Consider the following 26,732-nt stretch of genomic DNA (forward strand, 5'->3'; position numbering starts at 1 on the left):
CACACACACACACACACACACACACACACACACACACACACCTACACATACATCATCTCCAGCAGAAGCACCTAAATTCACCTCATCACACACACACACACACACACACACACACACACACACACACACACACACACACACATACATCATCTAGCAGAAGCACCTAATTCACCTCATCACACACACACACACACACACACACACACACACACACACACACCTACACATACATCATCTCCAGCAGAAGCACCTAAATTCACCTCATCACACACACACACACACACACACACACACACACACACACACACACACACACACACACACACACATACATCATCTCCAGCAGAAGCACCTAAATTCACCTCATCACACACACACACACACACACACACACACACACACACACACACCTACACATACATTATCTCCAGCAGAAGCACCGATATTCACCTCATCACACACACACACACACACCTACACATACATTATCTCCAGCAGAAGCACTAATATTCACCTCATAAAATTCGAGTTTTCTGACCACAGAAATCATGGACATTACAGTTTTCCTGGGGTTTTGAAATGGAGACTAATTGTGTGTTTTTGTGCGAATTTTACAAAATAAACCCACAATATATAAAAAGCGTAATAACTGTTTTGTCGACCTTTCCTCAGCTTTTCTTGGAAACTCCGTCTTGTAAATGTCCTTTTAAGTGTTTCCGTTTCTTCTCCTCTGTCAGTTGTTGTGGAATGAGAATATATTTGAGGTTGTGCAGTTTATTACAGATGCTGTTCATGAGCTCTGACTAGTGCACATTATAAGTAGCATGAGAATGAACAGGTATAACAGAAACTCTACAACTGGAAGAGTTGGAGTAACTTTTAAAAGTCCAAATCCATTTACATGCAGTAATATTGTGATTTTGATCTATTACATAGTTACAGTGATGAAATCTGATGAATACTGGAACATAGAGAATCAGAAAATACAGATACACAATGAAGGTTACTTTAAATTTTTACAACTTTTCACAAAAATCTAAGTTCAGAATCAGCCATAATACAGCAGCCCTGGAGCACAGAGATTTAGGGGCCTTGCTCAAGGGCCCAAGAGTGGCACCTTGTCAATACTGGGACTTGAACCTCTTAATGATCTGATCAACCAGAGCTTTAATTACTGAGCTTTCCATTTATAATGACTCATCCTGAGGTTGCTCCAACTCCAGTCACGTCCCACCCCATGAAGATGAAGACCTTTAAAGAAGAAGATGCCTGCAAACATCCCGAATCATCTAGAGACGTACCAGTGCCATTTGGATTCCACTTTATGTGGACACGGGAGCTCTTCGAGTGTTTAAAGGCTCTGGCATGGAGAAGCTGGTGTTGGATCTGTGATGATCTCAGATGTTGAGCTATTTTATGAGTTGCTCAGTAGCTCCTGGTTCCATAAACTCAACTGACTGTAGAATTCTGTGGAAAGATCATCAGTCATAATCACACACTCCAGTGCTCATGTTAGTTCTCTCTCTCCAGTGTTCTGGATTGTTTAAAGACTATAATCATACTCTTGATGTTACCCAAATGAGGATGAGGTTCTGCTTTTGAGTCTGGTTCCTCTCAAGGTTTCTTCCTAATAACATCTAAGGGAGTTTTTTCTTCACCACAGGCGTCCCAGGCTTCATATGTAGGGATAAACACACATCAGTCATCTTCATTCTAAAGTCACGTAAAGCAGTTTTGAGACCATGTCCATTGTGAAAAGCGCAATAGAAATAAACATGAAAACGTTTAGCAGACCCACAGATGCTTTCTGGAGCGATTATCATGATCTCACCTCACCTCATCACTCTGAGCAGGTGAGGGTGAAGGACCTTGCTCAGGGACCCAGGTGGGATTTTAACTCATAACCTTCTGACTGAGCTCGAACTTCCTCACTTCCTAATCGATTTAAAACCATTTATACATGAAGACAATAACATCGAATTGCAGATTTTCAGCAGAAAGTTTTGATTTTGGATCTACGAGTCAAGTGAAGGTTTCGGCTCAAAGAGTCGGCTCGTTAAAGACTCGACACGGCTCAGTTGTACCAGGTGAGATCAGATCCTCATCTCCGGCGTGTTTAGGACGCTTTTCTCTGATCTCTAAAACCACATCGGATTTAGTGTGAGGTAAAAGCCGGGCTGCTGTAGGTGCTGAACGCGGTTATGTGTGTTCCGGGTATGAATGTGAGGGTTATGATGTGCTAACCCGCTAGCTAGCTGAGCTGTTCGGCTAAAAGTGGCAGGCTGCCAGCTGGGGCTCCGTCCGGTTCCTCAGGACCATCCCGCGGTGAGGAGCTCATTATCACCTCAGTTCTCTCTCTCTCGCAGCTGGAAAGGGTTTAAAGAGGTTTTATTTGCAAGCTTTTTGGAATAAAAAGTCCAGTTTTAGTCGCGTTTAGCTCGCTAACAGTGTCCTCCAGCCGAGTGACATTCTGAGGTAATGTAATCTGCTCAGTAACTTAATATGTCCAAGTCCAAGACAAAGAAATGTCTGAGGACAGGACAACAGCTGGCTTTATTATTCACTTTTATTTCACATCTGTCTCCTCTTTTTACTATCAAAGTGCTCTTCAGAGAGTCCTTACCTTATTCTTTTCAAGGACAGAACAAAAACAGGAGCGTTATAAGTCTTCATACTGTCAGAAATGTACACATGAGTCATAAACGTGTTATTACTGATTATAACAAAGAATTCGTTTTATACGCATCCATTACATACATATACATGGCCAAAAGTGTTCGGACATCTGACTTTCCAAGTCCATCCACAAACCCTGTTCCAGCACGACGTCGCTCCTGTGCACAAAACCGGCTCCATGAAGATCTGCTTTCCATGGGTTGGGTTTGGTGGAAGATCTCCTGCTATAGAGCTCAAAACCTGTCGACTGCACCTCAGGAAGCTCCTCAGCTCACCTACCTGGCTTTACTAACACCTTTGTAGCTGAATCCACAAAATCTCCATAAAATCTAGTGGAACATCTTCCCAGAAGAGTGGACCTTATTATAAGAGCGCACGGGGGCCGTTTAAAATGAAGGCGCATAGCAATCGTATGGCGGGGTGTCCATAAACTTTTGGGTGTATAACGTATATGATATCGTGTTTATAAAAGAAAAGGAAACGTGGAGGCTGGTCAGGTGAAGGTCTTCACTCAGAAGGAATCTGTTCCCTCTGATCCAGTATGAGTGTCTACAGTCAGGGCCATAAGTGTTTGGACAGTGGGGGAATTTTTCATTTACAGCAGCAAAAAAAGTGCAAATATGAAGCAGAGCCTAAAAAAATGTATATAAATACAAAAGATTAAACAACAATAATAATATTTACACTAACAAACTGCACGGTTAGTGCACACTTCATTCTTTGTTATTGTTACTGAGATGGATTTGAGGTTTAACAAAAATATTACATTTATCTTTTAACAAATAAGTTTTTTTTTACAAAGCACCCAAATGCTTCCGAGGTCAAAATGAATTAAAACCAGAAAAATAGGAAAAGGAAAGGAAAGGCCCGTGATCCAATGAGTCCATCATCTGTCAAACACGTACGCAGTGTTAGGACATTGGCTATTTACGACTGCCAGTGTTTTTTGATGATGCGACTCCTGATAGAAGAAACAGGATTGATTCTAGATTAGTTTGAGTTTTAGTTTCCGCTCAGATTCAGTCAAATGCTGGAAACCAACAGGACAATTGGCTTCACAGTACAGAAGGATAACGACCCAAAGCATAGAGAAACAGCAACATGAGAGCTGCAGAAGTATTCACACAAAAGACCTGAACTTAACTCAAAACATCTCCAGGAGGAAACTTGGTGTCCAGAGTTTATCGTTATGGGATGGACAGGATTTGCATCCAAGTATTTTCTTAAATATTTATAATCAGGTTAGTTTGTACAGGACTGTAATTAACTCTACACTTTAACCACTTTTCAATCTCTAAATTTCAGATATGATGTGGTGGTGTGCAGGAGCACAATTCTGAAAACCATGTCACTGTCAAAATACTTATAGACCTTTCCATGTTCAATCCAGAGCTCCATACTTGTCCAGTCCAGATCTTCCACTCCAACCCATGGAAAGCAGATCTTCATAGAGCTGCTTTGTGCACAGGGGCATTGACATGTTTGAGTCTCCCAGTTCAACTGAAGGGAAAATGTCATGCTACTGCATCCCCTGACATCTTCTCATGTGTTACTTGGGAGTAACAACTTGAGGAAGAACCACATGTGAAACACTATCAAGAATTTCTACATTACGAATGTATTTATTGCAAGGTTTCCTACTGCTGTTGGTATTTCTGCTGTCATTTTTGTCTGGAACATGCAGCTGTTTGTCTGTAGGGTAGTAGTGTAGTCTGATATCATTCATCATTCCATGGTTTGGATGTGCTCAGAAGGTGATCATTTAGATTACGATAAAGACTTTATTGTCATTGTAGGGATCTGATGACGTTTGTTTGGTAGCTCTCAGGGACCAGCAGAAAATATAAATATAACGTTTACACAATAAAAGAAATGACACAAAGATAAATGCACTGAAATATAAAGATAACAATGTGTTCTGCAGACTATATGTGCAGTAGGACTTGAGTGCAAACAGGTTTTATCCTCCTGCAGGATGGAATGATGTCCTGTTTGATGTCGGGGTATAAATGAACACGAAGTTAAAGGACAGTGAAGCATATTGCACTCTTCAATAACAGCCAGCTTATAGAATAATGCATTGAGAACCAATTAGCCACCAGTCTGCTGTGTAGCTCTGCAGTTCAGTTAAACAAGACGGTTTATTAGAGACCCATTTGTGAGGGAAAGATCAGGAGTATTGATTTCTACCTGTTATGTTTGTGTAAAATGAGAGTTTTTGCTGATGCAGTGATTAATGTTGTTAATTTTAGGATTGGCAGGAGATACGTTCACTTATCAGGAGATACTCTGGCTAAATAACAGGTATAGGTCACTTTGGTCATTTTTATGGTATCTCCTCCTGATATCTAATGGCCTGTAAACACCAGAAGACGAACAGATGGAAGACATTTATAACTGTGAGAAAGACTCAGAGGGATGAAGAATTTACAGGAAAAGGTACATATTTGTTTGAAGAAAATGAGATGGTATATTGTAATTTGTTTGTTGATCCAATCAACTTTCCTTTCTTTTGTTCTTTTGAATATGCATGTGCTTGTGTGATGGAAATTCTTTGAGATTTTACATGAGCAACCTGAAATTGCAATTTTAATAAACCTTAGATTTTACTATTATTGACCTCATTTTATTTTTAAAGGTGGATTTTCACGTCACATTGATCGTTTCTTTTTTCTTTTCCGACCCAGATATGATCGCTGTCCTGTCGTAGGTCATCGTTCGCTCTCATTTCTTCCCTTACACCCCTCATCAAGAGCTCCCACTATGATGATGTCAGACGAGATTAAACGTGAAGTTCCGGAGCCCACGGCCAGTTCCAGCAGTCCGGATCGGTCGCTGGAGCAAACGGGGAACGAAATGCACATCTGTTCGCGGTGCGGAAAGAGTTTTCCACACCAGAGTCTCCTCCAAACACACCAGTGCTTTCACACGAAAGGGAAGCCGTACCAGTGCTCCGAGTGCGAGAAAAGCTTTAACGATCGCAGTAGCCTCATAAAGCACCTGCGGATTCATACCGGAGAGAAGCCGTATCAGTGCTCCGAGTGCGGGAAGTGTTTCACTCAGAAGGGCCACATCACCAAGCACCTGCAGATTCACACCCAGGAGAAGCCGTATCACTGCTCGCTGTGTGGGAAGAACTTTAATTACCTCTGTAACCTCCAGCGGCACCAGCGCACACACACGGGAGAGAGGCCGTATCAGTGTCCGCAGTGTAAGAAGAGGTTTAGTGAGAAAGACGGGCTCATGAGACACCAGCGCATTCACACGGGAGAGAAACCCTACGAGTGTTTGGAGTGCGGGAAGAGTTTTACCGAGAGAGGGAGCCTGCTGAAGCACCAGAGGATCCACACAGGGGCGAAACCGTACGAGTGCTCGTACTGCGAAATGAGTTTTACACAAAGGTGCAACCTCCAGCAGCATGAGCGCATTCACACGGGAGACAAACCGTTTTACTGCCTCGAGTGCGGCAAGAGTTTTAACCGGGAGACGGCTCTCCAGGTGCACCAGTGCAGCCACACCGGGGAGAAGCCTTATCACTGCCCAGAGTGCGGGAAGAACTTCAGTGACCAGAGCAATCTCCGACAACACCGTCGCATTCACACGGGAGAGAAACCCTACATCTGCTCGCAGTGCGGAAAGGGTTTTACGCAGCACTGCCACCTTCAGGTCCACCAGCGCATTCACACCGGGGAGAGGCCGTTTCCTTGTCCTCAGTGCGGCAAGAGTTTTACACAGCAGTGTCATCTTCAGCGTCACCAGCGCATCCACATGGGAGAAGTGGTGTCAGAGCTGATTGTGTGGGAAGAGTTTTACAGAGCCATGTCCCCTCCAGGCACCCCGGCACGGTCAGAGAGCTGTGACTGAACCCTAACACACCGCCATCGGACCGCCAATACGACAACAAGCTTCCGTTTGGTTCTTTTGTGCTTTTCTTTCGTTTGCAAAGTGACCTTGTGTGTGAGAATGGTGCTATAAGACTTTCTTGTGTGCTTTTCGTGCTTTGTTTGCAAAGTGACCTTGAGTGTAGGACAGGTGCTATATGACTCCAACCTATTATGATGCAGTGCCTTAAATAAGTATCCCCATGTTAAGTAGAACAACTTAGGACAGATTTCTGACAAAGCGAGTAAAACATTTCAAGGTCAGCACTGGGTAGAACCGTATTCGGTTGCTATTACAGCTGAAAGAACTACGTATCTGCCGGTTCTTCTTGATAAAATTACCAAAAGCTCTGTCAAATTAGATTGCCATACTTTGTAACCACTCCAGTGAAGCTTTAGTTGAATGCTTAAGGATATTATCCTGACGATAGGTCAAACTACGCCCAAGTCTCAAGTTTCCCGCCGACTGAAACAGGTTTACTAGGATTCCTCTGTGTTCAGCTCCATCTTTTTTTGCTCTAAACTGTGATTAATACCCATGTTTCTACTGGTAAATGGTTTTCCTGACAGTATAATACTTTCAGCACCATATTATCTGGTGTAATTGAGTTCTCATGATGCTGAGCAGCATAGTGCCATGGGCAGACCCACAGACCAGACCAGAGTTTCCTACATGACCCTATAGGTAGGGTTGCAACATTCCAGGAATTTTTCAAGACTCTAAACTTTTCACTGGAATTAATGGGAATAAACTGGGAATTTACAAACTAGCAGGTTAGCCAATAACAGGACATTTTTTAATGTAGTTGAAAAAACAAAATCTTGCAGGATTTAATGCAATTTCAGATACATTTCTACCTGCACTTTCGTGACTTACATGCACACAGCACACTTCCTGCAGGGTTACTGAGACAACGCCCCCTACAGGCACTGTGCAGCCCTCGTAATATTACATCATTTCTAGAATCCTGCACACAAAATAATGTAAAAAGAAAATGTGCAGAATATTTACGTAAATTACTTAAATATTACATCAATTTATGTTTAAAACTTCCTTAATACAAACATAATGATACTAACAATTTAAAAAAATATATATATTTTTCAATCTGTATTAGTTTGCATGCATGTCAGTTTATGACCAAACTAATAATTAAAAAAAAATATATAAAAATATATTTTTTAATGTATTACATTTTATTTATTTAATTTAATTTATGCCAATTGAATCGATTACTCAATTGAATCAATATAATATAAAAGGTGTATCGCCTAAATTTAATTTATTAAATTGTATTTTTATATTATTTTTTATAAAATATTATTTTATAAATTATTAAAACAACAAGCAATTTTATGTTTTGCATTTCTTCCCCCAACCGTATCCAAATTCCATGTACCGTTACACCGTTAATTTATATCAATTCCTCCAAATTGCTTATTAAGTCCCATTAATTCCTTTTAAGTTTTCAACTTGAAATATTTTCCAAATTCCACAGATGAAGTTCCCATGGAAATTTAAATAGTCTAGAGCAGGGGTCACCTTTTTGAAACTGAGAGCTACTTCTTGGGTACTGATTTAATTTGAAGGGCTACAGTTTGATACACACAGTTTTCAGTTTGATCTGAAAACATTTCTTCACATTTATGTGAAGACACTGATCATGGTAATGATTTCTCATAATAATTAACAATCATTTAACGAAGTAGGAAACAGCTATTTTTAGAAAAGGCCTGTGGGCTACTCATGTGGTCCTTACGGGCACCACGTTGGTGACCCCTAGTCTATAGGCTACCTTTATGGAGAATTATGGACACAGCTGTCTAACAGCTTCTCAAATCTAAGCTGTGGATCTCTCCGGCTGTTTCTCCTTTCAGTGGCCTCCTTGATAAAGATCCTCTTCACACCATCACTGGCGTTTGGTGAGTGGCTTAGAGTCGGGATTGTGCAACATTCTGTCCATTTTAAAAACGTTTATTTCAAACCCTGATTAATACTTTGTCCTTGATTTGTTTTAATAGCTCTTTATCCTTTCAGGTTTTATGATACCCCATAATCCATAACAAGCTCTGGGTTCTTCCAGGAACCGGTGAATTTATTTTCAGATCAGGTCCACTTAATTCAAATCACTACATGAGTCCATTTCAAATCCAGATTGTAGCACTACAAAATATGGATCCTTTAAGGCACTGTAGGTAGTGTTGGGCTTTAATGTGCTGAAGACAAACCTGGCATGGTTGCAGATCAGCACACAGATCACACAGCAGTTTAACGATCCCAGTTTCTTCCCAAGCCTTTTTTTGTACCGACAATCTCAGGAGTTCCTCCTCCTTCCCCAGCAGATGTGATGAATCCCAGAGTCTAGTGGTGTGTATTTACTATTTAAAATCATAACTATTTTGTTTATTTTAAAGTGTGTTAACTTTATACTGAATTCATTTCATTCTCCAGCTGTAGGAAAGTTTAGTATATTCCTGAAAATACTTTTCTACAACTGGCGTTGCTCTTCAGCTGTTTGATATTTACAGTACAGGCAAGAAGGTTTTCATCTCCGACAGAACTTTTGGACAGTCCAGAGGAGTGAACATTGCTTCTTTCATGTTACAGTTTCTTAATGAGTAAAACGTACAGTTTTGTTTGTGCAAACTTTCACTAATGCTTACAGCCTGTAGAAATGAAGGACTGTTGAGAAACATGCTGCTTGTCTCAGTACTACTGATGCTTAAAGGAGCCTGGACGTGGAACCTAAAATCTGAAAACCAGAAATGTCCATCACTAGTTGTGTGAGCTCATGATCTCTACAGGGGTTGGCTGGACTGACACCTCAGCCTCATCTTCACCAACACAAAAACTGATTAAATCCTAAAGACACCCACTCCACTGATGATGGGGGGTAGGTTGGGTGGGGGACGACTGTTGATCTCATTCTTTTTATTTAAAGTATTTAATTCACAATTTGTCATGTTTATTTTTCCTACCACCAGAAACAGATTGGTCTATACTATCCTCCAGTGTGTAATGAAATATTATTCAGTCCTCACTGTTCTACATGTCCCATCCTCCCTGTATGTGGTTTGGTCTGATATATTCTGTATTATCCCTGTCACTGTTGACAATTACTCTTAAACTTGTATCCGATTCCATTCCAGTGTCTCTCTCTAATTTCATTTTAGAGTTTTAAAGAGTTTTTCCATTTCTCATGAAGATCCCAAAATCTTTACCCAAGGTGGAGCAGTGCCATGAATTCTTTCACATTGGCCCTCACTCTTCTAATTCACAGCATTGATCTCATCCCACTCCTGATCCTCATCTACTGGTCCTGCCATCTTCCAGAGCACATGGAAGACATGGTTCAGACTCTTCTCTGTTTTTGCATCTGGGTGGTGGAAAGAACTTCCAATTGATTTCTGAACAGATGAGTCTTCTGATTGTGTTCTTAGTATGTGTCGTTTAGAATCTACCCAGAATGAGAAGCTATAATGACCAGAAATTAAAGATATTACATTAGAGAGCACAATAACACAGCAATCTACAGTCCAGCTAGAGGCGCTAATGCACTGTAGTGGTGATGGTCAACTACTAGAAGATGGAAATGGCTAGAGAAGCCTTATTAGACTTATTACATTTTTCTCTGATCTCTGATCACAAACATACATGCAAGTTGTGGAACAGTTGTGTGGGAAAATACAAAGATAGATGTAAGTCACAATGATAAGATAAGGACATCTTTATCCACATTCCATAAAGGTAAATGCAGGAATGACAGGGTGAGCATGTTTTTTTTTTATACATTTTAATAAAATCTCGAATTTGAGGCACTATTTTTCTGCCAGGTTTGTTGTTCGGACTGTTAGTGTAGACAAGCATACACTAGGTGTCGCTGTGAGCGCCTTGGTCGCGTTGTGGTACAGGAATAGAAGAAGACCAAGAACAGGTTGTACAGCTCTATTGCATTCACATGTACCTGATCTGCTGTAGCTGGATTTCAGGTCCTTCACATTAAGGTAAGTTTAACTCAACCATCAGAGGTTCAGTCCTCACTGGGTTTCCATTCCACATCCTATACTAGATATACACTAGTGATGTTTATTACACACTCTGTAGTGCACAGGGTTTAATATCAGGACTTGCGCACTGGTGAAACAGTACAGTGTTTGTCTAATTAAAGTTAAGTGCTAATTAATAAATTGCTGCTAAGCAAAAATTTATGCATGCTTCCAGTTCTACAGTTCACTTGTGTAGACCTCTATATTGAGTGATAGATACACCCAGGGGCAGGGTAGGAATTCCTGGGGTTGGAGTTTGGGGTTGGTAAGGTTTGAACCCCACCTTAATTATTCTCTAACCATTTCTAATGCTTATAGATTGCATATCAAACCGCTATAATAGTATTAATGTTGACACCTGATCAACGATTGTTCCTCCATATTTAGAAAACAATTAGGTTTAGATTTAGTTGTTTTATTTATTTAACAATTGACTGTGTCCCAAACAGAGGTTATAAAAGTTCAGTTTACCTGTATATATTAGTGCCTATAAGTCTCTGAGATGGTATGAGGAAGAAACCTTGAGAGGAACCAGATTTAAAATGGAACCTAGAATGCCCACTCATTACAGTTCCATCACTGCTGAGCTAAACTGTTCAGAGATGGATGCTTAAATGTGGAACTGTCCATGCAAACTGTGGTCCTGAACCATTGTAGCAGACTGTTGATCCTAATTACAGTCTAAATTCATCCTCAAAGTTCTTGAGTTGTCCAGTAACTACATGTGGAACCATCTCCAGCTGCACAGAGCGTCTGCAATTAAGAAGAATTCCATCCAGAGGTAGAGTGTCAGGATGAACCAGGCATATCTGAAGAGAAGGAAAGGACAGGAACACTGGTAGCTGGTACCTCATGAGCATGTTTAATTTGAAAAATAGAGAGAAGGAGAGAGAAAAACATTGCTTATTAAATATTCTTATAGTTATACAGAGGTTAAAGATACTGTACAGTGGCTTTAGAGTGGAAACAGGGTTGTTTCACGTGTTGGCAGAATCGAGAGCTGCCATGTTTCACCTGCCTACACAAAGGTGTATCGCTGAACACTACTATGCCTCTCTTGAGATGTTTGGTTTCAGGTACAGAGGTACAATTTCATTATTGGTTGTTAGTTAGTAAGTTGATGATACCCACAGCATCATGTGCATTCTTTCCTCACGCCAAACGTGCAATGATTCTTGTGTGAACTTTAATGGACAGTTGTACAGACACAGGCCTGAATCATGTGGCACTCGGGGCTACACCTGGACATCCCAGTATTTGTATAATTGCCACACTCAGTCCTACAGAAGCAGCTGCTACAGCAATTTCCATATGCTTGCTTTAGATTCAAGCTTATAGATGGATCCTAAACACTGGATAGAGCTACATTCTTGTATCTGCAATTTGGATTCAGAACTTTTCAAGCCAAAGGTTTTTGTTTTGTGGGTGGTGGTAGGCTTAAAACATATCAACCATGTGGGATTAAAGAAAGCCCTGCTCTTTCTCTTGCTACATACTAATGCTTATGTTTTCTCTCAGACAATATTATGACTGTCAGTTTCACTGTATGCCAAAAGTATTAGGACACCTAATGTTTCCACCCAGATGTGCTCCTTCTGCAAACTGTTAGAAAAAGTCAGAGGCACACAGTTAAATTGGATGTAGAGAGATTTTTGTGATTGCATAGTACAGGTACACAGCAAAGAACGCAGTTTAGCATCTACTAAAAATCAAATATTAGCAATTGTGTAAAATGACGAGTGGAGATAAATATGCAAATACTGGCTCTGGCAGTGAAAAATGGAGCTCTTTGGATGGGAGGGATTGAAGTTTCGGCTGTCAATCAAAGAACCACATTAGTCAACGCTCGATGTGTGTGAGCTCATGTACAGTGAGGGAAATAATTATTTGATCCCCTGCTGATTGCAATCTGATGGTCTTGTAGGCCATTCCAGCCTTGTGCAGGTCCTTTGCTCTCACCATGGTGGTGGAGACGTTTGAATGGAGGTTTATTTTGTGATGAGTGTCTTTAAGACACATAATGAGTTGATATGAGGAGTTTTTTCATAAAGGGACAGGACTAATTTGGGTGTGTGAGAGTCAGAAGTCTTGCTGGTTGGTACAGAATCAAATTCTTATTTCACTCCATCAAATACAAATTAATTTATATATAAATTCTCTCTGTTGAAATAAACCTACCATAAGAATTCTAATCTAATCTAATAATTATTTGCCCCACTGTATGTGGGAGAGGGCAGTTAGCACTTTCCTGCTCTATGATGTAGCATAAGCAGCAGCTCTAAAAAGTCTCAGGAAAGAACATTTACTTGATGAGTACAATAACAAATTGCTGTTACTTTTACAGTAATGCGAATGAATTCTCTGTTTATGTTCTGTCACGAAGGCTGTATAATTCCAACCATATGGTCAAATCAGTATTTAAAGATGAATAAGCATTTACTTCAAATAAATATGGAGAAATTGTGCTGTACTACGGTGTGAGATCATCCATACAGGAGGAAAGGAGTCATAATTACAGAAGTTTTGTAAATAAAGAAGCAGAACCTGCAATACCCCATACTTTTGCTGAATGCTATTGAACCAGTGACATTTTTCCTTTTTTATTTTTTTCCTTTCCCCTGGACCAGATATGAGCTCATTCCTGCTTCAAGAGCATTGGAATTTTACATCCTGAATTTACCTCTGTGAGAACACCAAGAGCTCCAAAAATAATGAAAGTAGTTGAGATCAAGTGTGAGACGCTGGAACCCACGGAGATCTCTGCCAGTCTTCAAACATCGTCCGGTACTTTATACTTGAAGACCTCACCCTCACAAGTGGAGAAAGAGATCCACCGCTGTTCACAATGTGGGAAGAGTTTTGCTCGGAAGAGTCACCTGAAAGAACACCACCGGATTCACACCGGCGAGAAGCCGTTTCTCTGCGCCCACTGCGGGAAGAGTTTCTCCGTAAAGAGTAATCTGGAGCAGCACCAGCAGATTCACACAGGAGCGAAGCCGTATCTCTGCTCGCACTGCGGCAAGAGCTTCACTCAGAAGAGCAATCTGAAGAAGCACCAGCGCATCCACACGGGAGAAAAGCCGTATCGGTGTCAGCAGTGCGGGAAGAGTTTTATCGAGAGGGGGAACCTCGTGAAACACGAGAGAATCCATACGGGAGAGAAACCGTATCACTGCTCGCACTGCGGGACAAGTTTTACGGAGAGAAGTGCACTCCAGCAGCACCTGCGCATCCATACGGGAGATAAACCTTATCGCTGCTTAGACTGCGGGAGGAGTTTTAACCGAGGAAACACCCTCCAAGTGCACCAGCGCATCCACACGGGCGAGAAGCCGTATCACTGCTCGCACTGCGGCAAGAGCTTCACTAGGCAGAGTTGTCTCCAGGTTCACCAGCGCATCCACACCGGGGAGAGGCCGTACTTCTGCTCCGAGTGTGGGAAGAGCTTCAGGGACCATAAAAACTTTCAGAGGCACCAGCGCGTTCACACGGGCGAGAAACCCTATTACTGCTTTGAATGCGGGAAGAGTTTCAGCGACCAGAGGAATTTTCAGCGACACAAGCACATACACACCACCGAGAAGGAGGACGTCATGGACTTCTTGTGAAGTCATAATGGACTTTCAGCTTTTCAGATTTCTGCTGATGCAAATACAGATGTGCGGAAGGATGTTCTGGGAAATACAGTTGCAAATGAACGTTGCCAAATTTGAAATGGAAAAGCAGACACGCTGCGTTCGCAAAAGCGGAAAATGTAAACGGTAACGCAAGATTTGCAGTTGCGTTTGGATTATGTCGTTAAAATATACCATATGTGTATAAAAAAAAAATGGGGGCCCATCCTCCAGCTTGGATTTTCTGATGTGGTCATGGCATGACATGTCCATCTTTTCTTGGTCACGTCTTCACGTGATACGCGTTCACCGGTCAGAGTTCACTTGAGCTAACATTAAGATTTAACACGTTCCGTCTATTCGCACGCATTGAAACAGAGCTAGATGGAATGGAACGCGTGCTGTGAACTGGTCCCTGTAGCTCGGGGAGAATCGAATCACTGAACTGATGAATTGTTTTTTTTCTGTGGTCAGCTTTAAAATTAGAAAGATAAAGAAAGAAAGATCTGTGAATTGCTGAATTTACCCAGAGGCCAATAGGAACATGCAGTGATGTACGATTGTATCAGTCATGGCCTGGTGCTGCTGTGTTTTACTCCAAACCAGTGATGAAGTATTTCCAGTTCAGTAAAAAATTAGCAGTATTTGTATAAAACATGCACACGGGTAAGGAATTGCTACTTATGATCGTGTATTTGTGTGTACGTGTCTTATAGCTGCCTGGTCCTACAACTCGACGTGTTTATATGTTTAAACCCAAAAGTAAACAGTACTCAAAACTATTAATATAGCAACAACAAACTGTCACAAAGCTTATTTACAGAAACACACACACACACACACACACACACACACACAGTGGAGGGCCGTCATGACATTGAAAATCACTGACTTAAGTTTTAATAGATTTTGTCTATGAACATGTATTACATTTTCCCAATAACCAGTTTTCTTCATTTTATACATTTTTTTCTCAGGTGCACTGCATGGAGCAGCACCAGCAAGTGTCAGTTTTTGTTAGCGTTTCTGTCCAGTCAGATTTCAGCTGCCACATCACGTATTGCGGTAGGGCCAGCAGAAATAAACAGTGCAGAATCTTGGTAGGTTCAAATCCATGGTGCTTGAAGCTGTTGCTTTAAACCTTTCAGATTGCGATTGGCAACTCCGAGGCTCCGAGCAGGCATCCAGTCATGTTGGCTTTTTAAGTCCTATGATTGGATGGTCAGCACTGGTCAGAGCTCGTAAACTGCATCTGTAGCAAACTGCACAAGCTCAAATATATTTGTGTGCATTTACAACCCCAATTCCCCCCCCCCCCCCCAAAAAAAAGTTGGAACACTGTATAAATTGTAAATAACAGAATGCAATGATTAGCAAGTCATATAAAGCCATATTTTATTCATAGTAGAAGACAGAAAACATATAAAATGTCTAAACTGATATGTACCATTTTAAGCAATGGATCATTTTTTATTTGATGTCTGCAACACTATTCAAACAACTTGGGCCGGGTCAACAAAAGTCTGGAAATAGTGAGTGCAATCTCCTTTAACAGACCCGGAAAAATCGGTATGGGTTTTTGCAGATAGTTCCAGCAATCAACTCGACCTGTTGAATCAGTCGACCTCCAGTAAACATGGCCCTGTCCCAACTGTTGAGACGTGTATCTTGTTATCATATGGATAAGGTTGTCATGTGTCACATTCAGATGATCTTCCACTCCAACCCAAAAACTCTATGAAAATAAAGCAGATGTTTATGGAGCTGCTTTGTGCACAGGGGTATGGTCACACTTAAACAAGTTTGGGTCTCCTAGTTCAAGTGAAGGGTGTGTGTGTGTGTGTATATATATATATATATATATATATATATATATATATATATATATATATATATATATATATATATATATATAAAATCACGGTTATTTATGATTGTCATTGGTTAATTCATTTTGCATTTAATATTTCATTTTCTAAAGATATGATATTAACTGTTCTACTTATTCCAGCAGACTTTAACATATTGGATTTATTCCTTCCATCTTTCGTTCATTCACTCCCTTGATATGTGGAATTGTCAGGATTTTCTTCTTTTAATAGAAATTCTTGAAGCTGATCATAAAACGCTAAATCCATAGTGCTAGCGTTAGCCGCTAGCCACTTCCTGGTTAGTGCCTAATGCTAGCGCTGTAAATTCTTTATGGATTCAAATTGTATTTCCGGTACGGAGTGAGTAGCTATGGAGACAATAACTCTAATTTCTTTTATTAATTATAATAAATAAATGAAACAAACTTGCGGTCCAACACTTAATACGTACCTGAGGAAACTCGGATATTAAAGAAGTGCATTCGGTAGACGTGTACTGAACCGAAATCCCAGTACCGAAAATATTGGTACGAATATGTGTACTGTTACAAACCCCTTTTATAATGATATTATTTTAACTATAGTCAAGGTTGGTGTGTGTACACGTGTTTGTTGGACCTGTTGGACTCACTCATAATAATGAAGTGATTCGAGAGACTGGTCCTAAAGCACATCAAACCTCGTTTCACACCATCTTTTGACCCTCATCAGTTCACTTACAGAACAAATAGATCTACACCAGATGCCATTGTCACTGCTCTTCAAACTGCAATAAGCACCTTGTACATCAGGGGATCTATCCGAGTATGCTTTTCCTAGACTTCAGTTCTGCCTTCAATACTGTCATTCCAAGTAGATTAATCACAAAACTTGATCATCTTGGACTTTCCCAACCCATGTGCCATTGGATTGGACTTTAACAGATCGTCAACAGTCTGTTGAATTAGGCCACTACCTCTCCTCCATGCTTACAATCAGCAACGGTGCCCCACAAGTGTGTGTGTTGAGTCCTATTCTTTATGCCCTTTACACTCTGGACTGGGCATCAACTCATTCCACTAACATCATCATCAAGTTTGCTGATGACACAATTGTGATTGGTCTCATCTCATACGTTTATGAATCAGCCTACAGGTGTGAAGTCCAAAAATGCTCAGCATGGTGTCCACTAAACAATCCCATTCTGAAGACCACAAAAACAAAGGAAATGGTGACTGTGTGAAAAAGGTCTCCACTTTCAGGTTCTTGGGGACACATATAGCTGATGATCTCACCTGGACTACAAACCCTATAGCATTGGTAAAAATGGCACAACAGCGAGCCTACTAGAAAAACAACTTATGAGAAGATCTGCTGTTGTCTTTCTATCGCTGCTCTATTGAGAGCGTTCTGATGTACTGTATCGCCGTATGGTAAACCAGTTTTTTTGCAGCAGACAAAAAAAGCCCTTCAGAAGACTAGCAACACCTCCCAGAAATCATTAGCTGCTTTTCACCTTCGCTGGAGGAACTATTCAGCTCTCGTTCCTACAGCAGAACAAACAACATCCTGAAAGAACTTCTAAACTTCAGGCAGACGCTTCGGGTCCATCGCATCATGCACAAACACTCAGGAACAGTTTTTACTCCAGAGCCATTAGCGAGCTGAACACTAAGAAACACCACCAGTGAACGTTCGGACTATTTGCATTACACACACTTGTGTTAATACACACTTCCAATACACACCATTTGTGTAAAGACTTTCGTGTTTAAACGGATCACTAATGTTAACATTTTTAATACGTTATATATTATTTTTATTTGTATGCACCTTCAGGACTGGAACTTGATTTAAAGAATTTCAAGAATAAAGAATTATATTCAATTCTATTCAAAATGAACTAAATGACGTGAGATATATATATATGAGAGAGAGAGAGAGAGATAGATAATTTCGCGCATGCGCAGAACACTGAGTTTTGAGAGCATGCGCAGTACAAATCGTGTTTCCGGATTGGGACTAGCTACATTTGGAGGAGCGACATCTGCTGATCATCTTCTTCTAGCTCTGCTCGACTGGATCCACCATATCTCAGGGTAAGAGGGAGCTATACGCCAGGTTTCTTCTGTGTTCTGGGACCGAGGTGTTGGAATGAACTTCCTGTAGATAACTGAATAGCTGAGTCACTGCGGATCTACAGACCTGAGATCTTCCTGTTCCTGTAACACTCACACTAGCACGCTATTAACTTAGCTTTATGTCTTGCTTTATAAGTCAGTGTGCTATAATTCATCTCCACAGAAATGCAGGCTTCATTTCTAACCCGGGTTTCACAGAGACTCGGATCAGGGCTTCTGCTAAATCCCGTCAGTGTACATGGAACTCGGCTCGATCCTCAACGGGTTTCTCCTCCCTACACTAGTGCACTACACACAGTTGTTTACTACACACTCCGTAGTGCCCTAGTTACATAATCAGGGTTGATTTAGGGCTCGGCCCTGGTGAGACAGGACACTGTGTGTTTGTTATTGATTGTTTTGGTGGATTTGAACTTTCATGCAGGGATTATTTAATAATAAAGTAAGATTTTTATATCTTTATTTTGACTTTTAAACAAGTGGAAATCATGCCATCACTTTTTATTCTTTGTTACATATCCCCTTAAGGTTTTTAAAAGACCAAACTGAATAAGATTAGAGAAGTTTATTATGTCCAGGTTCCAGCAGCAGATCTACAGCAGAGACACAGAACAGACAGATACAGTACAGTGTATAGAAAAGAAACACACAGTGTAGTGGTTACACTGTTAAACACACACACTGCAGTGTAAAATAAACAGGGTTAAGTGTGTTTTGGTGACGGGTTCACTGGAGCAGCTCACGAGTCCAGAACACCACCACTCAGTTCAGTTTCACTTTCAGTTTTATTTGCAGAGCAGCTTTACACAGATCATGTGGAGATAAAAATGAAGATGTTCTTTATAAGTGTAAGTTTGTCCCTGATGAATAAGTCGGTGGAGACTGTGTGGAAAACTCCCTGAGATGCAGAAGGAAGAAACCTTGAGAGGAACCAGACTCAAGAGGGAACCTCATCCTCATCCTCATCTGGGTTCCACCAAATGTCCATTTATTACAGATCACTTCTCAGATAGAAAACTGTTAAGGAAAAAGCTTAACGTGGTTTAATGCACGTTCAGTAACTGCTTGTCTGTACATGGATTATTATTGATGTGTTCACTGAGGTTGGTCTTTTTAAAGCACCGTCTTATCATCCAGCCATGTTGAGCAATGTACAGTGTTCTCATATCAGCCCTCGTGGTTTGGTTTGGTGTTTTTAAAACATTTATTTACAGTAAATTGTATAACAACATAAGAACATTTAATATCAATAACAATAGAGATTTTAAATGATCTTCTGTCTCAAAACCTGTATTAAAAATAAAACCAGTACTGTATCATTTACTTCTCCTTCTCTTACCATATAATAAAACATGTATTATTGATTTAAACATCTAATCTTCACTAACAGCATTTAAAAGCTGTTTGTTTTGCCGAGAGAACTGAGAGACGCCACTTAACGTGACTTATTGAGAGAATGAAAGGTATTGAAGCAGGACACAACGCTACCGGACATGTTTGCCAAATGTACTCTGTTTTTGTTCTTGCATGCTGTTCATACACAGGTGAGCACACACACACACACACACACCTTCAGACCACACAACCGAACCAGGGTTTCCACAGGGTCTTAAAAATTCTCCAATAGAAATAATGTGTATATTATTATTGTAATATATTAAAGCGAATCTCTCGGATTGTACCACAGACGTAAAACTGTTATTTTTCAGCAGTGGGGAAGAGCACGAATCACAACAAGCGTGTTCCCTGGTTATGTTCTGTGTGCTAGCCAATCAGAAACAGCAGACACCATCTGACCAGAGCCGACAGCGTGGAGCAAAACTAAAACCCCCAGATGTTCCCTGAAGGCTGACCGTCAGCTCGGTGCGTCCTGGGCTTTAATTTCTCATCATTCCTTCCTAATCTTACCGTCTAAATTTAATTGGTTAATTATGATGCTGCATTTGGAGAGAGAATGAGAAGAACATTTCAGAAGTGTATTGTTAGCGATCCTTCACCCGGCTGTAGTTTAGGCTACAGGGAGACTCGAGGACCAACAGCTGCTAATAACTGCACTGACTGGAGGCCTGTGTTGCTGTGGTGTTCAGATGAAGTGGGGGGAACCTAATGGGCAAAAATCTGCATTAGATATCAGCCATCTGCAGCCATGATTTCTAAATATCAGCAACGACCAGAGAAAAACCGTATTGATCGACCTCTGTTTCTTCTTTTCCCTGTCTGGTTTTTAGAGTGTTAAAGGAATTAGCTCTTATTCCTGAGGTACCCAGTGTGTATGTTATTGTGTATTGGTTGAAATGAAATGTCAGAAGTAAACAGAACTCAGTGCTCTAATGCCCCCAAACTCTTTTCTCCTTTCTTTAATAATTATTCCTTTCTGTAAGAGAAAATCACACGGGCCATACTGAGCACCAGTATTATTGTGGAGATTTTATTAAATGTGTTTATTTTGCCTCCTAATTCTAGATTAGTTTATGTTCTGCAGTGTACAGACACACGAGCGTCACTTTTCAACAGATTTATCACATATTAAAGAGCATCATTACTGTCAACGGTTTTTATATTAATTTGTATTAAAATTGAAACATTTCCTAATTAATGAATGTGCATGTGGTTTGTCGCTGGTTGAGCGAGAGTGGATTTTAAAGATGCAGATAGTGAGGTTTGATGGTACTCGCTGATAACTGATTAATCAACCGAGAGTTTTTAAATAGATAAAAAACACACAACACTCCATGTAAAATAGTACCGAACTTTATTACAAAAAGAAAAACAGTACTGAATCATGAAAATATGCTAAAGCAAATAAATACAAATATAAATATAATGATATAATTAATATATCATTAAGAATAAATGTCTCACATGTAATAACAAACAGCATGTGGTGTCAGTGATTTGCCTCTAGAGGCCGCTCTCATCATGACAGCGGATCGGAAAAACTATCAGTATGGATTTTAGCTGATAGTTCCAGCGATCAACTATCGGTGCCTTGACCTCTATTGATAACTAAGGGACATTTTAGTTTGAAAGTCAGCCAGGTATGATGGAAGTAAAATATATATTTAAAATTACATTTTGAAATTTGAAGTTTCCAGCATTGTTCAGAGGGCAGTTTCAAATGTAGGGGCTGTATTTTGGGGACCCCTGGTTTACTGCATATCTGGAGATATGTTTAACAGACTGGAAACATTAAGAAACCTTTTAAAGATGTCAGAATAATTTTATTACATATATATATATATATATATATTTACAAACAGTTCCCTAGAAAATGTTTTATTCATAATCAATGTCATGAATTATTCTCGTTAACTTTGATGTACTGACTGATGTTTTGCGTTTGCTCAGGTCCTGCTCATGTAAAATCCACAACTGCTACAAGGGATGTGAAGGAGCATGCGACTGGTCGGAGCTTCTGAAAGAACACACCCCTTACTAAACCAGACTGAAGGAAATGGTTTGGTCTGGTTGCGCACCAGAGGAATGATTGGGTCATTCAGCCTTGCTGAGGAGACAATCGCACTTTATAAAAATTACATTTATATCCCTATTCCTAAACATTGTTAGAGTTTTTCACTTATTACATGTAGATTAGAGCCCAGTGAAATTCTTGTTAAGAATCTGGGTCAGAACTCGGTCAGACATGATACAGCACCCCTGGAGCAAACAGAGTTGAGGGTCTTGCTCCCACTCTGACAACTCACTCCAGCATTCTGCAAATCAGGATTTCAGACGCCTCATTTCCTGTCTGCACCTGCTGCTTTTCCCCCCCAACACGTCCTTCAACTAGAATGAAGTCGGCAGAGATAAAATGCGAGAAACCGGAACCCATCGAGATCTCCATCAGCCTCCAGAGTCCATCCGGGTCCTTAGATGTGGACGCCCCTGAGGGTCGAGCCCAGACCGGAGTGCACCGCTGCTCGCAGTGCGGGAAGTGTTTCGGGAAAAGGCTTAACCTCAGGCAGCACCAGCGAGTCCACACCAGAGAGAAACCGTACCAGTGCTCGTACTGCGGCTCCAGGTTCAGTCAGTGGGGGAATCGACAACAGCACATGCGCATTCACAGCGGAGAAAAGCGGCATCACTGCTCGCTGTGCGGGAAGAGCTTCACTCAGAAAGGTAATTTCCGGCGACACCTGCGCATCCACACGGGCGAGAAGCCGTACCGCTGCTCGGAGTGCGACAAGAGCTTCACTAGGCAGAGTGACCTCCAGATACACCAGCGCATCCACACCGGGGAGAGGCCGTACTTCTGCTCCGAGTGCGGGAAGAGCTTCAGGGACCATAAAAACTTTCAGAGGCACCAGCGCGTTCACACGGGCGAGAAACCCTATTACTGCTTCCAGTGCGGGAGGAGTTTCAGCAACCAGAGGAATTTTAAGCAACACAAGCATATAGACACACCCAAGAAGGAGGAAGAGGACGTGGACTTCTTGTGACTTTCAGGATGCTGAATTTCTCCTGCTGCAAATATGGATGGCTACCGGATACGCCTCATTGTTCAAATATCCCATATGTGTCAATAGATGCAGTGACGGGTTGATTTTTATATTTTTCAAAGCTGTGCTGTATAAAACAGGGCCCCTGTCCTCCATCTTGGATTTTCTGACGAGGTCACGGCATGACGTGCCAATTTCACTTGGTCACACGTCTTCACGTGATGCGTATTCTCAGGTCAGAGCTCGCTTGAGCTAATGTTTAGCTCTCCAGCTATTCGCATGCGTATGAAACGGAAATTGGTGGAATGAAAAGCGCACTAAAAAACTCTTCGTTGGACTTGCATTAAAAAAATAAAAGTAGTCACACAATTAACAATTTAGTTGAATGAACAAAAGAAATTCAGGTAAAGTTGAAAAATTATTTGAGTAAATACAAACCTTTCAGATTTGTCCCTATTAAATATTAGTTATTTGTACATTTGACTTAAATGTTCTGTTACGTTTATAAACGTTAAATACGTGAGGTGAAAAGTTTTTTATGGATTTGACTTGATAGTTAATCAATTTGCTCTATAAGTAGGAAACTTTAACAACCACAAATGTATTTTTTAGAAACGAAATGCATTTACATTTTTTGCAAGATCTTGCAAAAAAAAAATTGTCCTGCCAAGAAATTGTGAAAAGATTTTAATTTCACAGGTCGTTCGAAACAATTACACCACATCATCATTCGGGTTAATAGTAAACGTTCTTCACGAGGTCTTCTGAAGTGCACAAATGGTCATAATTTTACTTTTTTTAAAGTCATACTTAAACTGTTGCAGAACTTTATTTCTGATATTTCAGATGTTCAGTAAAAGAACAACATTCACGTCAATAGAAAACCCAGTGTGCAACCACTTGCAAATATTGTAATAAATAATCATTAGAAAAATAGTGAAAAAAAAGGTTTGTTCATGACATCAGACCACCAAATGCTGCAGCATTACATTTTTGATGTGTCAAATCTTTTGAGCCATCAGTAAATAAAACATTAAAACTGACTCAAACGAGTCACAGTTCCTAAAAACATTACGAGTTGGTATCAAAATGTTTGGAGATTCACTCTGTTTACAAAAAAGTACTTTATTTATCTACGTTTCCACAGGATCACCTTTAAAATAGTCCCCCTGCTCAGCAATACAGCGCCTCCCAGTGTTCTTCTGGAACGTGTCCTGGAACTCTTTCTATTGGAAGCGTGTTAATCTCCTTCTGAGATTCGTACCCGATCTCCACACCGGTGCCCAAACAGTGACCTTTGAGTTGGAGCTTCATCCTCAGATAAAGTGTAAAGTCAGGAGCCAAATCTGGTGAGTAGGGTGGCGTGGAATTGAGATCGTGTGGATCGTTCTCCACTGATCATCACGCACAAGTTGCTGAAAGGTCTTTGGGGGTTGAGCTCGTTGAAGGTCTTCCTGAACTGGTAGTGACGTTCCTCCGCTCCTGAAGTGCACATGCCGCACAAAACACCTCGAACGCCTCGTTGCAGCGCAGCCGTATGTCGAACGCTCACGTACAACGTCTCTGTGGGAGATTTGTCTGGTTCACGCTGAATTTTCATGTTCGCTTTTTGTTCTAACTTGCTGTCCGTGATAAAATCGCAGACGTGGTATCGCACGTAGACAGAAAAGCACAAGTTACACCATTACTCTCAAATCATTTTGATACCACCTCATACATGAGCATATATATCTCTCCTGACATCAACACTAAAACCCCAGTTGTATGTTGTGACACACACAGGCTTCAACTCGGTTCTACATCGTCTTTTAACTACACAATCATTTCCCACGAGCGCATTTATTCCTGCAAAACCTCTGAGCTTTTCACATTGCTAATCACTTTAGCAGCTAAATCAACAAAGTAGATCAAAATGCTACTGTACGTTGTGTGTGGCCACTTTTTCACAGTCCTCTATAAGGAAGAGACCGGAATGCTGCTGATGTTCTTTAGAAGTTCTGTCAGAATGAGTAGCGACACTGCAGGAAGTTCCACACAGAATGTTTGTCATAAACGTTACCTGATTATTGGTTGCTTTTTTAAATATCATGTCTGGATTTTCAGTGCTGACAGTCAAAAATAAAAGTGTTGGAGAATTATTGTGGGTTTTTTGTTATTTTTTTTTTACTGAAAAACCTCCATAAAATCCAATGACACTAATGTACATTATGAATATTGGTTTGGGTTTATTGTGAATTTAATATTTGCAGATTTTTGGATCGATTGTCTGTTCTTTAATGTTTTACATGAATAAGTTGCTCATTATATTTCGAAAGATCTTGACTATATTTTGTGAAGATATTGTTTGCCCATAAATGCATGCTGTATTCAGGACAGGCTAAAGGCAGAGCAGGACGTTGCCCAGGGCCTCGGGATTGGATGGGGCCTTCATAACAGTAACAACCCCATACACTAGTTCATTATTCAAGTCTCTTTATCCGGTGTATATAAATAACTCAGTCAGCTAAAGTGGAACCAGGTAATCTCACCGTTTAAACGAGTCTCCTCGCTCTGAATGCATGAATACACAATGTGCAGTAAAACAATGAACTAATGAGTAAAAGTCCTGGGAATGTTACGACATTACATGTTTTAAACAAGTGGCAATGGCCAAGGAAGAAGAAGTAGAGCTGGTCTAGAGCGTTCTGGTAACAGGTTTTGTATATAAAAAAAAAGAAATGAGGTAAAACAAAATTGTAGCCCTGGGTATTTCTTTACTTTAAATATTCAAAAAAGAGTAAAAAAAATAGTATTAAATTCACTTACATTTGTATTTATATAATAATAAACATCATCACAAAGCAGCTTCATGCAAAAAAAAATTCTATATATATATTGATCAAAAGTATAAATGCAACACTCGTTTTTGCCCCCATTTTTCGTGAGCTGAACTCGAAGATCTAAGACTTTTTCGATGTACACAAAAGGTCTATTTCTCTCCAATATGTTCATAAATGTGTAAATGTGTGTTAGTGAGCACTTCTCTTTTACCCAGAGAATCATCACCTCACAGGCGTAGCAGATCAGGACGCTGATTAACAGCATGATCACTGCACACTTGTGTTTTAGACTGAACACAATAAAAGGTCACTCTAAATGTACAGTTTTATCACAGCACGATGCCACAGATGTTGCAGGTGTTGAGGGAGCATGTGATCCACATGCTGACTGCTGATGCCGGTGAATTGAATGTTCATTTCTCTACCATAAGCCGTCTCCAAAGGCGTTTCAGAGAATTTGACGGGACATCCAACCGGCCTCACAACGGCAGACCACGTGTAACCACACCAGCCCAGGACCTCCACATCTAGCATCTTCACCTCCAAGATTGCCTAAAACCAGCCACCTAGACAGCTGCTGCAACAATCGCTCTACATAACCAAACAATTTCTGCTCAAACTGTCAGAAAACGTCTCAGGAAAGGTCATCTGCAGCTCGTCGTGCTCATCAGAGTCATGACCTGAGTGCAGTAAAGCTGCTCTGAGACGATGTTCATTTTTAAAAGCACAATACAAATAAACATAAATTAAATTGAATCAGAGCTCTATAGCAGGCCACTCAAGATCTTCCTCTCCAAACCATGTAAACCAGATCTTCAAGGAGCTCAATTTGTGCACAGGGTTTGGGTTTCCATGTTCAGGTGAATGCAGAATTTTATTATCACACATCTGAAGACGTCCTGTACAATCGAGTGCCTCCAGCTTTGTGGTAACAGTTTGGAAAAGAACCTTATACAGCAGGAAAGTTCAGGTGTCCCAATACTTTTGGAAATATAGTGTAAGATTGCTATGTGTCTCTTTTTGAACATTCCAACATTTAGTCTCCATTTGCTGTTTTAATGAGGTCCACTCTTTTGGGAAGGTGTTCCACTAGATTCTGTAGAGATTTTGTGGAGATTCCTTCAGCTTTGTACCTGAATGAAATGTGTATGTTTAAAAAGAGACACATAGCAATCGAATTCATATGATGTAAACTATATATCAATCTAGTGAAGGAAAAAAAAAAAAAGGAAGAAACAATTCAAAGATGTCTGAGACAATTGTGT

At 40.5% G+C, this 26,732-nt stretch overlaps 1 protein-coding gene and 1 long non-coding RNA gene across 8 annotated transcripts; both read left to right on the plus strand.

Annotated features, from left to right (window-relative positions):
• Positions 1–1,763: 1,763 nt before the first annotated feature.
• Positions 1,764–24,786, plus strand: LOC124383490 (zinc finger protein 239-like). 7 transcript variants are annotated; one of them, XM_046846026.1, is made up of 6 exons: positions 1,773–2,325; positions 4,929–5,115; positions 5,364–6,456; positions 13,433–14,157; positions 22,171–22,230; positions 22,315–24,786. In XM_046846026.1, exons 3-6 carry the CDS (start codon positions 5,440–5,442, stop codon positions 22,646–22,648), a joined length of 2,136 nt encoding a protein of 711 aa, XP_046701982.1. In that variant the 5' UTR covers positions 1,773–2,325; positions 4,929–5,115; positions 5,364–5,439; the 3' UTR covers positions 22,649–24,786. The 7 variants fall into 7 exon arrangements, with proteins under 7 accessions (XP_046701980.1, XP_046701981.1, XP_046701975.1 ...); XM_046846019.1 differs by lacking the exons at positions 13,433–14,157; positions 22,171–22,230; positions 22,315–24,786 and having other exon boundaries at positions 1,766–2,475; positions 5,364–8,175; XM_046846020.1 differs by lacking the exons at positions 13,433–14,157; positions 22,171–22,230; positions 22,315–24,786 and having other exon boundaries at positions 1,766–2,087; positions 5,364–8,175.
• LOC124383711 lies at positions 8,215–9,701 on the plus strand. The gene is made up of 2 exons (XR_006925277.1): positions 8,215–8,925; positions 9,010–9,701. It is a non-coding gene; the product is annotated as an uncharacterized LOC124383711 (long non-coding RNA).
• Positions 24,787–26,732: the final 1,946 nt, after the last annotated feature.

This window comes from Silurus meridionalis, chromosome 1, assembly GCF_014805685.1.
Source record: "Silurus meridionalis isolate SWU-2019-XX chromosome 1, ASM1480568v1, whole genome shotgun sequence".
NCBI lineage: Eukaryota > Metazoa > Chordata > Actinopteri > Siluriformes > Siluridae > Silurus > Silurus meridionalis.

Coding starts and splice junctions, on each gene's coding strand:
- LOC124383490 (XM_046846026.1), top strand. CDS start 5,440: ATGATGATGTCAGACGAGATTAAACGTGAAGTTCCGGAGCCCACGGCC. Junction 6,457..13,432: donor GCATCCACATGGGAGAAGTG/GTGTCAGAGCTG, acceptor GTGGAGAAAGAG/ATCCACCGCTGTTCACAATG. Junction 14,158..22,170: donor AGCGACCAGAGGAATTTTCA/GCGACACAAGCA, acceptor GCTTAACCTCAG/GCAGCACCAGCGAGTCCACA.